The 15,471-nt window shown below is 39.1% G+C and overlaps 2 protein-coding genes across 6 annotated transcripts in view; both read left to right on the forward strand.

Annotated features, from left to right (window-relative positions):
- LOC120794400 (dynamin binding protein) overlaps positions 1-517 on the forward strand; it is a 47,789-nt gene extending 47,272 nt beyond the window's left edge. For 3 of the 5 annotated variants that reach the window (XM_040135457.1, XM_040135459.1, XM_040135460.1), the window contains one exon: positions 93-278. In XM_040135457.1, the coding sequence (XP_039991391.1) occupies positions 93-278 (186 nt within the window). Of the gene's footprint in view, positions 1-92 lie in introns of all 5 variants that reach the window. The other 2 variants (XM_040135458.1, XM_040135461.1) reach the window with 2 other exon arrangements.
- A 2,818-nt stretch (positions 518-3,335) lies between these two features.
- On the forward strand, positions 3,336-15,377 carry habp2 (hyaluronan binding protein 2). Its single transcript, XM_040135934.1, has 26 exons — positions 3,336-3,454; positions 3,572-3,599; positions 3,687-3,782; positions 4,043-4,153; positions 4,850-4,966; positions 5,132-5,248; positions 5,377-5,548; positions 5,864-5,955; positions 6,030-6,303; positions 6,425-6,567; positions 6,701-6,838; positions 7,844-7,989; positions 8,111-8,269; positions 10,110-10,193; positions 10,341-10,353; positions 10,679-10,765; positions 10,870-10,980; positions 11,244-11,363; positions 11,829-11,945; positions 12,268-12,439; positions 12,715-12,806; positions 12,933-13,173; positions 13,257-13,399; positions 13,807-13,944; positions 14,144-14,286; positions 14,540-15,377. Exons 1-26 carry the CDS (start codon positions 3,368-3,370, stop codon positions 14,693-14,695), a joined length of 3,297 nt encoding a protein of 1,098 aa, XP_039991868.1. The 5' UTR covers positions 3,336-3,367; the 3' UTR covers positions 14,696-15,377.
- The last annotated feature ends 94 nt before the right edge of the window (positions 15,378-15,471 follow it).

Raw genomic sequence — 15,471 nt, forward strand, 5'->3', positions numbered from 1 at the left:
AATGAATGCTAATGTTGCACTGCCTGCTTTAAAAAAAACATAATTAATACTACTTTTAAAACTAAGGATGACATTGTTCTTATTTTCTTCAGATTTACTACGCACTCTACTCCTTCAATGCCCGTTGCGCCAATGAACTGAGCATCTCGGCCAATCAGCGGCTGCGGATACTGGAGTTCCAGGACATGAACGGCAACAGTGAATGGTGGCTGGGTGAGGCAGGAGGCCGACGAGGCTATGTGCCTTCCAACTACATCCGCAAATCAGAATATACATGAACAAGTTTTATCATGTGGATGATACCTGAGACTGCACTTCGACCTTAAGAAGGCTCACTCTGCGAGCAGACAGAACAAACAGACAAACAAGCATGTTTGGGCGGCGACTTGTTTTTTTTTTTTTTTGATGTTGTCATGGAGTTTGATAGTGAGAAGGACTGACTTGCTGCTAACTCTGCTCCTGAAAGTTAGCATTATATGCCTATATTTATAGAATTTTTTTTTTTTTTAAGTTTTTTTTTTTTTACTTACTGGGAACTGCACCCTTCCCCTTCTCGTTTCCAGTGAAAAACCTGTGAATTGCACCAGATTTTTGCCATATACTCTGGAGCTGAAGACAATGAATTGTATGTTTTAAAAGAGCAGTCTTCAAGGTTAGCACATTGGGAGACTGCGATGGAAATGTGAAGGATTTGGGTTCAGACTGCTTTCTTGTAAACAAACATCAAATGATATGCACACAGACTGACCTTAACACTGTGTTTGACATTTTTCTTCATGTGGTTTATTACATCACTAGAATGATGCATGGATATTTGATGCATTTACACATACTGTTCAACAATCAAGGTTTGAGGCACTTATGATGATTATCCACTGGTTGCGAGTTTGACGTGTCTGTGGAGCCATCAACAAGAACTCGGAGTGTTGTATGAAATTAATATTGACTATTTGAATTAAGACCAAGGAATAAGTTGAAGGGCAAATGAAACAAGGTTTACAAGTACTCCCCCTGAACTTTTTGAAAATGTTTTTTAACCGGGTTTGACACTGTAAACAGGTGATGACCCATTTTTCCTGTAAGGGGAGGTTAACCAACAGGGAGAGAGAGAGAGACTGTGGTCTGATCATAACTATGATTTCACCACATGCTCCCCATGTACTTTATATATAGTGCTGTACAGTGAAAATATGCTATTGCACCCACTGTAAACTGATCACTGTTTGAATAAAAAACAGCTCAGCTGACAAATATTGAGTGTCTGAAAGTTTTTGTTCGCTTGTTTTTCGTGTGTAATATGAACAATCGACGTTAGCACACTGTCATATTGCCATATACAGTATATATACTATTTTAGGGGTTATTAATGACAGACCACAAAACGATGTAGTCTGCCATCACTACATTTCAGAGCTACCCACCAGCACACGAACTCACCACAGAGACAGACTTTTCAAATCAATCTCCACTTTCAATTGTTGCCATTCAACGACATTGCAAGTTTGACAAAAATAAACATGCATAAAGTTTTCATCTGTGATATTTCATTTCTTAAGCTGATTTCTAAGCTGTATGAGTTCATTTTTATATATTGTGTAATCATGAATAAAAAACATCTGCATGAAGGATGGGAAAAATATAAAAAATATATTTAAACAATTTAAAACTATGATAAGCTCTGTAAGAAGGTACACAAAGTGATATTATGTACAAAAACAAAAGTATGGTCCTTTAATTATAGTAGCAGCTACTTTCACAGTTTAATGGGTTAATGTATACTACTTCAGCCTTTTACTGCAGCCATGCAGACGAATATATACAGTTAAATACAGAGCAATGGTGTTTTGCATGTTGAAAAACATTAGGAATTGCAGAAAGACTGTAAATTGTTAATCAATATCAGCTGCTCTCCTGTAGAAAAGCAAATCTCCTCTTGCATATTGAGAAACCTCAGGTCACTCGGTAAAGTTTACAAAAAAAAACTGATGACTTCAGACAGATTTTAAAGATTTTACGAACTTTTTGAAAATGTTTTTTAACCGGGTTTGACACTGTAAACAGGTGATGACCCATTTTTCCTGTAAGGGGAGGTTAACCAACAGGGAGAGAGAGAGAGACTGTGGTCTGATCATAACTATGATTTCACCACATGCTCCCCATGTACTTTATATATAGTGCTGTACAGTGAAAATATGCTATTGCACCCACTGTAAACTGATCACTGTTTGAATAAAAAACAGCTCAGCTGACAAATATTGAGTGTCTGAAAGTTTTTGTTCGCTTGTTTTTCGTGTGTAATATGAACAATCGACGTTAGCACACTGTCATATTGCCATATACAGTATATATACTATTTTAGGGGTTATTAATGACAGACCACAAAACGATGTAGTCTGCCATCACTACATTTCAGAGCTACCCACCAGCACACGAACTCACCACAGAGACAGACTTTTCAAATCAATCTCCACTTTCAATTGTTGCCATTCAACGACATTGCAAGTTTGACAAAAATAAACATGCATAAAGTTTTCATCTGTGATATTTCATTTCTTAAGCTGATTTCTAAGCTGCATGAGTTCATTTTTATATATTGTGTAATCATGAATAAAAAACATCTGCATGAAGGATGGGACAAATATAAAAAATATATTTAAACAATTTAAAATTATGATAAGCTCTGTAAGAAGGTACACAAAGTGATATTATATACAAAAACAAAAGTATGGTCCTTTAATTATAGTAGCAGCTACTTTCACAGTTTAATGGGTTAATGTATACTACTTCAGCCTTTTACTGCAGCCATGCAGACGAATATATACAGTTAAATACAGAGCAATGGTGTTTTGCATGTTGAAAAACATTAGGAATTGCAGAAAGACTGTAAATTGTTAATCAATATCAGCTGCTCTCCTGTAGAAAAGCAAATCTCCTCTTGCATATTGAGAAACCTCAGGTCACTCGGTAAAGTTTACAAAAAAAAACTGATGACTTCAGACAGATTTTAAAGATTTTACGAACTTTTGAAGTCAGTTTTTAAGAGGCAACAACCTCGACAACAGTGTAGTGTAGCGTTAGCATCTTTGAGTTTTATTGTATCCAGAATGAGTTTCTTTTTTTTTTTTTTTTATGGTTAATGAGAGCTACTTCGGTCACTGCTTTTACTTTTGAAGACCTCAACAGAAATAAAGGTCACAGGGCAAAAAAGACAAAGTATGTGAATGGCACGTAACTCCTGTCAAATCAGTGCAGGGTACTAATGATTAACAGGTGGGTGGAGTGTTTCGGGGTCCTCGTGTTTGAGGGGGGGGGGTTATCTAGGCCTGTCTGAGCAAAAAACAAGCCATAGACTTATTCTGCTGCCATCATGGCCAGGGTCTTCACGAAAATGGTCTGCTTATTAGCTTTACTCTCACAACTGTGTGCACTCACTGTGTTTGGACAGGACTTATTTGTAAGTATGCGCATAGTATGAATGCAGATTGTCTGAAACATGGAATCTAAGCATTTATTTATATTTTGGAACTGAGTCAGGTTGATAGATAATTTACATATTTTGATTTTGTCACAGGTAATCACAGAAACCGATTATACTGACGGTAACGACACTTTCAACTTTTACTTAGTTAACAGTAAACCAGGATTGGATTTCAATGGATGTTTAAATGGCTCTCTTTTCCTCACAGCTTATGAATATTACTGTGATTATACCGCTGAAACCCCAACAGAAGATGCTGATATGACTCTAGCTGACTGGTTGTACGAACTCCTGGATATCACAGGTAAATGACATCTGACACCATTTCACTCTCAAGTAGGGACAGTGAGGGTTTGATTACCTATATATACTGGATGGGGGCAGTAGTTTAACTCAGATTTTTATCGGCTTCAGAGGATGTCTTGATCAATACATCTTAAGACAGAGGAGATATCTATCACATGCTGCTCCTGACTGATTTTTCTGAGTCCTAGCGTCGACTGGTAAAACTTTGCACGAGGTCTTCTTCTAACAAGCATTTCACGTGATTCTGTCGTCATTCAGATGCGTGTGATCCAAACCCATGTTTGAACGGAGGGATCTGTGACCGCGCTGTTTATGGGGGCTCCACATGTTTGTGCCCTGAGCCTTACTCAGGAAAGAAGTGTCAGACAGGTAGGGCTGTCTACTTCCACTTACGGATGTGACTCAAACAGAGAGATCTGGTTAAACAAATTTGTGTGGCAGAACTTTGATTTTTGTCTTTCAGACCTAATCGTCTCACAAGCCCTCAGATTTATGCTGTGACCCACTGTAGGGGCCCAACCCCTATACTGGGAACCGTGAGACAGTTTTGAATGCAGAACTTTTACTTGTTGTTGTTCTGGTACTTTTACTTAAGTAAAGGTTTTGGGTACTTTGACTGTTTCTACTAATCTGCCTATTGACTGAGTTGGGAAACACCCACAGTTTTTTTTTTTTTCCCCATCAGATACTTTAAGATCAGATCTTTAATTACAACATCAAAGATTTTAGACGTTTCTTAACCAAACAAATTCTGAGTTTTTAAATAAAATTAGAAGCATAACGTTGTAATACTGCATTTTAAAAAAAGATGTCGTTTTATCGGCTTATAATCTAGAGCTGCAGTACTATGTGTAGGATTTAAAAATTCCAAAATTGGTAATCCCTAGTGGTAGTATCAAAAATGACACCCTGTGAGTAGGAAAAAAAATCCACCCATAGTAAGTCTAATAAGCAGAATTGGATTTAAATTCAGCCTCTGAATTAACCATGATTCTGTATAGACTAAGTTAAAATGAATACAAACTATATGAAATGAAATGACTGTAACATGCAGTTTTTTTTCAGTGAAAGATGTTTGCAAGAATGTGAAATGTGGCCATGGAAGCTGTGTTGTCACATCTACTGCTCCATACTACGAGTGCAAGTGCAAGCCCCCATACAAACCACCCGACTGCAGGAGAGGTCTGCTTTTCCGTGGGATAATTTCATAGAATTATTAACACGATGTTAAATATTTCTTGCTTTATCTTAATTTGATTCCTAATTACTTTAAGCTCACAACATTTTGCTGCAATAAAGTTCTTTGCACTCAGAAGGAGAGACCGATTTTCTCGCCTGTGTTCACAGCTTCTCCCTGCAGGCCCAACCCCTGTCAGAATGGAGGCTCTTGCATGAGGGGTCCCAAACGCTCCTCCTTCCAGTGTTCTTGCGCTGATGGATATGGTGGGAAATTCTGTGAAGTCGGTAAATACGGTTCTCTCACTGTCCTAAATAGAAAACCACCAATTAAAACCAACCTTTTCATCTTCCAAGAACCCAGATATTACCCAGCTCCAGAGCAATTAAAAGTCAGCGGCCCACTTTGCTTCTAGGGCCAAACGACTGTTACCAAGGGGATGGAGAGTTTTACCGCGGCACGGTGAGTGTCACAGTTGAAGGGGAGGAGTGTCTGGACTGGAATTCCCATTTCATCCTGCAGAAAGGAGGAGATCCCTTCAAAGAGTATGCAGGCTATGACGGACTTGGACCACACAATTACTGCAGGTGAGGAATCATCTTGTGTAAATACGTTTGCTATCGATAAAACCTTTTGTGTGTTCACATGTACATACAGTGCATGTGAGGTATGTAACTGTGTGAAACTTTGTTTGCATGCAGCTTTTTTAAAATGCTGTTGTTAAAACGCATTCTCAAAAAGTCCAGGCACACTGACAAAGGGTTACGGAGTTATCAGGAGTTGCTTTATTACATATACATACATACAAAATGCTGTATCTTGTAACTTTATTAAGAAAAACGGTATAAATATGGTGGTATGGAGCTTTTTAGTCCCCGGATAGAAATCTATCTGTATTCAAGGAACCCTGATGGAGATGATCAGCCCTGGTGCTTCATTAACAAAAATGGCAAACTGAAGTGGAACTATTGTCAAGTCAGGAAATGTTCTGCAGGTAAAACACACACACACACACACACACACACACAGATTCTTATCCCTCCACCACTCTCATTTGATCATTTTAAGTTTCCCTCCCAGCTCCAGCTACCCCACCAACCATCCATGTCACAGATTCAACTCCAGTCAAGCAAGACGCTGCTGCTGCCCAGTTCTCCCAGTGCGGGAGGGCACAGCCCGGCCGCTCGGCCAGGATCTTCGGAGGGAAGAAATCTCTTCCTGGGGCTCATCCTTGGCAGGTTTCCCTGCAGACCAGATCCAAAGGCTCCTCCGGGTCCTTCAGCCACATCTGTGGTGGCATCCTCCTCGAGTCCTGCTGGGTTCTCACCGCTGCACACTGCATGTAAGCTCCAGTATGGGTGTTGCTTTGGTACAGACAAGCAGCTTGCGTATTGTTTGATGTAGATTTGAAGGATGGACACGCTCTTAGGTTAACTTTCTTGGGGGACGGTTTGTTTGTCCAGTAAAAGTGGAGTGGAAATGCAGGTGGTGCTGGGAGGAGTGGACATAGAGAAAGATGAAGTGTATGATCAGGTCGTTCCTGTGGAGAAGGCCATTGTGCATGAGGAGTACAAAGAGACCCCCTTTGCTCTTCATAATGATGTTGGTGAGGTGCTATTGTGTGTAATTAATATGAGTGTCCACATAAAAATGGACTGACCGTGTCAGTCATCAGTGTAAATTTAATGACAGAGATGTTACCAGTGTACCAGTCTTTGCTTTGTTCCTCTCCTGTGCAGCCATGCTTCAGCTGAAGGTCGTGGACACACCGTACTGTGCCAAAGAAACCCGCTTTGTAAAGACGGCCTGCCTGCCAAACCAGCCCTTCAGCAGTGGGACGGAGTGTGTGATCTCAGGGTGGGGTGTGACTGAAACGCGCAAGTATCATTTCAATCTGCACCATCATCTACGGGCTGCATATGATCAGTCTGAGTTAATGGGGTCAGTGGTTGCAAAGCGGTAGCTGGTATCTAGCCAAAAGGAACTGAAGTTTACTATTTGAGTTGAAATAAAGCAATTGAATTATGTAGGATAAGTAGTTTTAAGAGCATAAAATATAAAGAACAGCTCAGTTAAAGGATTAAACCAATAAAATGGTCAATGTCTTGAGCTTTGGCAGCTCATGGATATTCATCCAATTCACCTCGGCCTATATCACGCATTTACATCGGAAAACAGGGTAATGTATTTTTACTTATTCATTCCAAAGTCTGCCTGTCAAGTCTTGTATCGTGTTTTGTTTTTCTAAATGTCAGAAATGAAATAACTGCAATAATATTAGTTAATTAGATACTCAACTGCCAAAAGATTTTAAAAAATACTCATGTGAAGAGCAACATATTACTCTGCTCCATGGAGCCATTTAAATATTTACATAATATTATATCAGATTTGGTTCTGATCACCAAAGTGAATCATAGGATTGTATCTGATGCCAGTGCGAACAGGAAATTTTCTTAATACTTCTGTAATACATGAGCCTGTGCATTTATTATGATGTTCAGTTAATGTTCTTCTACAAGCCACTTTAGGCTTAGTATGTGTACATTGTAAATGCCAACAATGCATACACACTCTGAGGTATTTGCCAACACTGTTCACATGACAGAAGTAACCACAAGACCAGGTATCATACCAAAACAACGCCATTTGTACAAACTATAGCAAACAGGTAAAAATGTGTATATGGGAAACGTTTGCAGCAGATGTCACAGTATTTATTAACCCTGCAATCACACAACTGACGCATAGGAAGAGAAATGAAACATGAGAGTCGTTTCTTTCTATGTGCTTCTTTATCTTGCACAATGTAGCTTAAGACTTGGCTAAATATGTCACTGAATGCATTTGAACCTTACGGTGGAACTCTCTCACTTTTTCAGAGAATTACGGTACCAACCAGCTGCTGGACGCTCGTGTTCTCCTAATCTCTCAGGAGAAATGTAAAGCTCCCCATGTGTATGGAGACGCTCTGGATGACAGCATGTTCTGTGCAGGCACCATGAAAGGAGGCGTTGACTCCTGCCAGGTCTGCGCATGTGCAAGACTGTTTGCTTTTCTGCGCGGGAGGGATGTGACTATTTCTTTAGCAGTAGAATAACAAAGAGAGGAAATAAAAGCCTTCTTAAACCTCCTCTCTGTCCCTGCAGGGTGACTCTGGCGGCCCCCTGGTGTGTGAGCGTAACGGGACCCACTATGTAGTTGGTGTGGTGAGTTGGGGCGACGGCTGCGGCAAGAAGTACAAGCCTGGCGTCTACACCAATGTCGGCAGATTTGTTGACTGGATCGCTTATCATTTACTCTCCTCATAACATATATGAAAATTACAGACATGTTGCTATTGCCTCTGTAATGTCCTGCTGTAAAAAAAAAAAAAAAAAATTTAAATCCCTATCTCCATAAAAATGACTAGCTGATGGAGCCCTCACTCCATCGCCAGAATGACGGTACCTCATTATTACTTGTATAGCTTGCCTGCTACATTGATTAATAAAGATTACTAGAAAATGTTCTTAAGGATTTATGATTGAGTCCCTTAATCCAAAGCATTTATCAATCATTTGTTTATCTTTTGAGTTCATATTAAAAGGTATAGGTATACTCTATGATCACTGTAATAATTGGTTTTGTTAAGTTTAATTGAAATGAGAAAGACCAAAACGTTTTTTTTTCTTGTCATTTGAGTTTTTATTCATTTTAAAACTTTGACATTGCACAGCATTAACCAATACAAATGTATATTTTAATGGAAACAGTCTTCTATCATAATAATCCAGAAATATTTAAAAACAGCAAGAAAGACACAAGGGAGAAATAAAAACAAAAAAAGGTTGATCAGAACAACCCCTGTCCATCAGTGGTTCCATATTCTATTAACTAATATCCTGTACCCTCTCTAAAATGTTGTGTCCTGTATGTACATCAGAAAATAAGCCCACATTTGACTAGTTATGCATTGGACATTATTCCCCCCAGCTATTGACCCTCAAACGGACACATTTGTGGGGATTAAGCCTTTTTTTTAGCTTTTTTAGGTTTTTTTAGCCAAAGGACTGTCCCGAAAAACATGTTTCTTTGCTAAATTTCCAACATTTATTAGAGCAAAATATATTATCTTTGAACCCATCTTGAACTGTTGTAGGGGTGTCAAATAATATCTGCAGAATAGTAAAATGCATAAACTTACTCTATGGATCCCTTGTAGCTAAACCAATATTTGCCACATTAATCTTAGGCTTTCGCACATTCTAGTTTACATATTTGAGATTTTTAAATTCTCCTACTATACTGATGCAGAATCAGTATAGTAGGAGAATTTAAAAAGCCTTGAATCATATTTTTCATTTTCCCTTTTAAGCTCAAAGACAAACCCAAAATGCTCCTTAGCATTAAATATTTTCAGAAATCCCCGTTATCAGTTAGATTAAATCGTTCTTTCACTTCCTCAAATGACTAATTTAACTAATCATTCTGTCATTCACTGATAGCTTGTGTTCCTTCTATTTATTCCATATTGAGAGGCGGTTTTATCTGTATTGTGACCATGCCCATTGGGAGTGTTGTAAAACTGGGCTCCTTCCTTCTGTCTGTCTTACTATATTCTCCTACACTTCTATTATGATAGATGGAGCCGCAAGTCTGTTTTCTTGTTCAATCTGATCTTGAGATAAAATTTTGAACACAATGTCATTGATCATAGAAATGCCCTGTTTATGTTCATTCCCCAAATCTTTTGCGGTGTTTCATACCTCAGGAGCACAGCTTCAGGATAAATAACTCAAGTTGAACAGGGACTGGGACAAGGACTGTCAGATCCTACTTCAGTGTTTCTTGGTCTGGTTATCTAAAAAAGACAGAAATTCGAAACAACCGCAAACAATACTGCTGATTTTAGTCACAATCAACTGAGTGGATGCAAAGGGAAGGTTTGCTTAGAAAGAGGTTAAAGTCTGAATTGGCAAGAATTGTACATAGGTAAATAATCCGAGGTTAAATACATGAAACAACGGGCCAGATTAAGTAAACAATTGCCTAAAACACACAAACTCATACAGAATCAATGCAGCTGGCTAAAGATTGACAAGTGAGATATTGAGGAGGGTTGGGGTAATAAAATCTAACACTGAATCTTCAGTCTCTTACATTGAGAGAGTTAGATTCAGCACCATGTTGGCTGCAGGGGCCCTGCTCATAAGCCTGACTGTACTGACAGTTCATGGATTTGACCTGACCGTAAGTTTCTTAATATCGTTGCGAATGAACCAGCCAGGGGGATTTTTGTCATAGTTATATGTTCGAGTTTGAGTTGTACAGAAAGGAGAGTTTTTCTTGTAACAAAAGCTTGCTGATCTGTCCTCTACTGTTATTTTGTCATTTCAGCTGGATGACATGTGTAAGAATCTTGTCGACCGTTGACCTATATGCTTACCCACCTCATCTTCACATTAGTACCACGTACTTATTTCTATTTTTTTCTGTTTTAAACTTAAAAAGGTGTGCAACTTTAAGGTGAAATTGAATATTGATTGATTATGATCTTTATGCAAAAAGATCATGGGGTTGTGCTTAAAAGTTGTATTGCCTTTTTTCCTGTTTTTTGTTTTTTTGCCATATCTATGTTACTTTCATCACCTGTATTGTTTTGTCCTATACCTTATCACACTACAGTACATGCGGGCATAAACTCCAGTGTTTAAACAACTCTCTGTTTTTGGCAGACATAGATTATGAAGACTACACAACAGACATCCCTCCCATATTTTTTGATATAAACGACTGGTTGATTGACCTCCTGGACGAGTCCAGTAAGTGGGCCCCGGAGGACTCTGCGTGAATGTGTTTCCATCTCACCCTCAACATTTGGACTCATATTTTGCCCCTCTAAGTGACCCTTTCTTGCCATTTCCAGATGTTTGTGATCCAAACCCTTGCTTCAATGGTGGCTCGTGCCAAAGTAAATCCAATACAGAATTAGAATGCTTATGTTCAGAGCCTTACGTAGGCAAGAGGTGTCAAAAAGGTAGGTAGGAATTTCCAGTTTGGCTTCATGATAAGTTCATTTTCTACTTTGTAGAGAGGCAATTTTTGATTTATTTCTATCTTTTACTTTACTTCTCAGTTACTGTTCTGGGTTTCCTTCGGTGCATCAGTCTATTTTGATTTGCTATAAAACCTCATGAGTTTCATGCAATATCTTTATGTTTATGGGCAAGGCTAACGCATATGAATACGAATTGAACCACTTTTTGCCGGCTAACTGATAACTTGTTTTTTGCTGTTCAGTCAGAAACATTTGTGAAAACGTCAGATGTGGTCATGGTGACTGTGTTGTCAACCTAAACAAACACCCATTTTACGAGTGCAAGTGCAAACCCCCATACCAAGGCCCTAACTGCAATTCCTGTGAGTATGCCAACTCTTGTTTTACAAAATTTCAAACAATTTTTTTGACAAATGACGTTACATGTACATTATTTTAGTCAAACAGGAAACTTTTCCAGACTAGAGAGTCATATCTGCACGATAATGGATTCAGGATATCCTTAGTATTGTTCAACTTTAATGTGCCCAGCCCATAAAAAATACAGGAAAATAACCAATACCCATATCTTTAAACAGTAATTTTGACCTAAAATGTTGGATCCCACCACTTTAAGTCATCAATGTCAAGCCCGGCTGCATGAGCACCACTGTACATGGAGCTACTACTGTTCACATGAAACAGGTGAAATGTGGTGATGACCTTAGGTGCACACAGCCAAAAGAGAGAGGGCCAAAAAAAGAAGGATCCTTTGTGAGCCCCAGACTTCCTTTGCTACGCTCCTGCTATTGTACACACTAATCATGTGTCTGTCTTGTCTGCGTCAGTGCCAGCGTCCCCCTGTGAACCCAATCCTTGCCAGAACGGAGGGTCTTGCATAAGAGGGCAACGTCGTTTTCGCTGTGCTTGTCCCGATGGATATACAGGGAGGTTCTGCGGAACTGGTAAAGACTTTACGCAGGACAGAGCCGCGCAGCCATCACTGCCATAACCCCATCCCTTTTGCTAAAGCTTTTGTTTGCAGTTACTTACTTTAAGATAATAGCAGTGTCACATTTTGAGAGCACCATTTCACAGAAAAGAAAAGGAAACAAACATCAGGTTATGCTTTATAATGGGAGGCCCAAAGACAACAATGTCGTCAGCAGTCAATATTTTCCGCCTGCAATTGTGCTTTTGAATTATACATTGCTCCACTCATTAGTATTTATTTTTGAAATTTTGAGTTAGCTTAAAATTTTCTTCCTGTACAATATTTTCCTATAGCTCCCACTGACTGCTATGAAGGAAATGGAGAGACATACAGGGGTGTCGTCAGTATGACAGAAGACGGGGAGGACTGCCTGGACTGGCATTCCTATTTCATCGTGTTAAACGGGGAGGATCCTTTCAAAGTGTACTCAGACTTCAATGGACTGGAATATAACAACCATTGCAGGTATTTGACTGTTAACTGATCAAATTATAATCTTAATTAATCTACCACACCATACATCATTTACCTACATCAACTACGATACAATTTGAACTCTATTGTTTATATTCATGTTGCTTTTGTAAAAGTAGACCTCTCAGGAGTCGTACTCATTTGGTTGTCTGTGAAAGGATATAGAAAATTAACCTTATAGCCCCCCCAAAAAATCCTTGCAGATTTTTTTTCAGAAACAATACTTTTAGTAATCTAGTAGTTTTACTAGTTACTCTACATTTTAGGAACCCAGATGGGGATGAAAAGCCTTGGTGTTTTATTAAGAAGCAAAACAAACTAAAATGGGGCTTCTGCAAAATCAAGAAATGCTCTGAAGGTAATCTCTCTCTCACACACACACACACACACACACACACACACACACACACACACACACACATACACACACACAGAATATATATGTATGTCCACACTGCTTTCACTCTTTTCTGATGTTTCTCAGTTCCGGCCACTCCACCTACATCAGTCAAACCAGAGCCAGGCTTCTCCCAGTTCTCCCAGTGCGGAAAATCCCTGCCTGTTCGAATTAACAGGATTTATGGGGGCAGCAAGTGTTTCCCCGGCGCCCACCCCTGGCAGGTGTCGGTGCAGAGCAGAGCAATCGGCTCATCCTATGAGTTTCGCCACATGTGCGGCGGGATCCTCCTCACATCCTGCTGGGTCCTCACTGCTGCCCACTGTGTGTAGGTTCTGTATTTTGTTCGTATGCTCTTTCCAGTTATATTCATTTTTCTACTATAAGCTAGCATTTTTTTTTTTCTCCCAGTGAACCTACTGATGAATTCCAAGTAGTGTTAGGAGGAGTGAACATAGACAAACATGAGGAGATGGACCAGACCATCCCAGTGATACAAACAATTGTTCATGAGAACTACAAGCAGACTCCTGAAGCACTTTACAATGACATTGGTTTGTCCCATTTATTGAATATAGTGTAATTTTTAACCTAGATAGACAATAAACCAAGAAGAAAGAATGTAAGTAATTTACAGATTTGGCATCAGTGTAATTATTTGTCTCAGCTAGTGTGAAGCCTCTTTTCAGGCCTCCGTCATATGTTAGCTGCTAATACAACGCATGTGCAGTATACACAGTATGTAGTGGAACTCAGATGATTTCAATCCAAACCTCCGAGTCATTCATTCATTGGTTTTTATTGCATTTATTTCATTTCACTCCAGAATGTCCCAATACGATCATAATTTCTTAGTAATAATAATGCATTAGGGATTAGGGTATTATGCTTTGAGACCTGTTTATGGAAAAGTCATTTGATGATTCATTTCACTTCCTGTTTTCTCCAATTTCCTGCGTAGCCCTGCTTAAACTCAAAGTTACAGACAGTCCCTACTGTGCTAGGGAAACTCCCTTTGTGAGGACAGTGTGTCTACCAGACCAGACCTTCCCAGCTGGAAAGCAGTGCGTGATCTCCGGATGGGGAGCCACTGAAACCCGTAATCATCTATTTATTAAAAATCCTTTCATGTTATATAAGAAGATTATTTTCGTTCCACAACACTTGCTTTATGCATTTCTCGAGAAAAAACTCAAAAATTGAATATATTCAATGCTTTAACTGTCTCTCACCAATTATTAACGTTCCTCATACCAGTTTAATTCTCATCCGATTGTGCTTTGACCTCCACTTTTCAGAGTTGTACAGCAGCCAGCTGCTGGATGCTCGTGTTTTGCTGATATCTGAACAGCGATGCAAAGCTCCTCAGATCTATGGAAATTTACTGGACAGCAGCATGCTCTGTGCAGGGATTTTGAACGGTGGCATCGACTCCTGTCAGGTGTGTATGTTCATAGGTGTGAAGGCATCTTCATGAAAATGAAAAAAAAAAAAAATCTATTTATACATTCTCCTAGCTGTTTTCAATGCTATTAGTATCGAATGAAACCAACTATTTGTATTACAGGGAGATATAAGTGATATAAGATTACACGTTTTTAGATTAGATTTTCTGCATCAGGTCTGTGCTGGATGTGCACAAGATGTGTTAATAACATGAAATATTATAATCCTAACTCTCTATAACTCTGCAGGGTGACTCAGGTGGCCCATTGGTGTGTGAGCAAAACGGAACACACTACATCACTGGTGTGGTGAGCTGGGGCAATGGCTGTGGTCAGAAGAACAAGCCCGGCGTCTACGCCAACGTCCACACATTCATCGACTGGATCAGGAGCAGGATCAACTGAACATTAGTCAGCTGAACTACATTACTGATACACTGTGTCCCTGGGAAAATCCTTCCTTATTTTGGGAAGAAAAAGAGATGACAGCTTAGTTTGCCTTGAAAAAAAAGTTTATTTTATCAGAGATAAAACCAAGCATTTACTCCGAGTCCAGCTTTGAGTTAAAAGAGGCACTGTTACAAACTCACAAAGCTGAACCTGCCAGAAAAAATGTAGATCACACATCATTTCAGTAGGCCTATACTTCTTTCTCACTGACTATCAGACCTTGTAAGAAAACTGCATGGCTGCAACAAAGTTTTGCCTGAGCCTTTTCCATTGGAAGTTGTTCCTCTCTAAAGATAAAAAAGAAAAATTGAAAAAAATCTTCTGAAGTGCTGGCCATATAACAAATCTCTGGTCCAGCTCCCGTTCTTCTGAACACACTCAATATACAAAAGCAATGGCAAACTTTCCATCCAGCATTTCATCCAGTATCACTTTTGTCCTAAAACAATCTGAATTCAGTTTTGGTGTTCTTAATGTTTTTGCTTGAACTGAAAATTGTCCTTGTTGGGGCAGTTTCATGGTCTCACGGGCCCTATATATAACCCAACCTGAAGCTTTGATAAAAAGTTTAAAAAAAAACAAAACAAAAACAAATTTCTTTCAAAATGAAAATAAATTTTTTTCTGAATTCCCTTTTGTTCATCACATGCTTCGACAATCCTTTTAACAAACATGACAAGTCTTGTGCCAATTCAACATGCTTCATCCCTTCTTAATAATTTAAACTATAT

This window comes from Xiphias gladius, chromosome 9 (genome assembly GCF_016859285.1).
Source record: "Xiphias gladius isolate SHS-SW01 ecotype Sanya breed wild chromosome 9, ASM1685928v1, whole genome shotgun sequence".
NCBI classification, from domain to species: Eukaryota; Metazoa; Chordata; class Actinopteri; order Istiophoriformes; family Xiphiidae; genus Xiphias; species Xiphias gladius.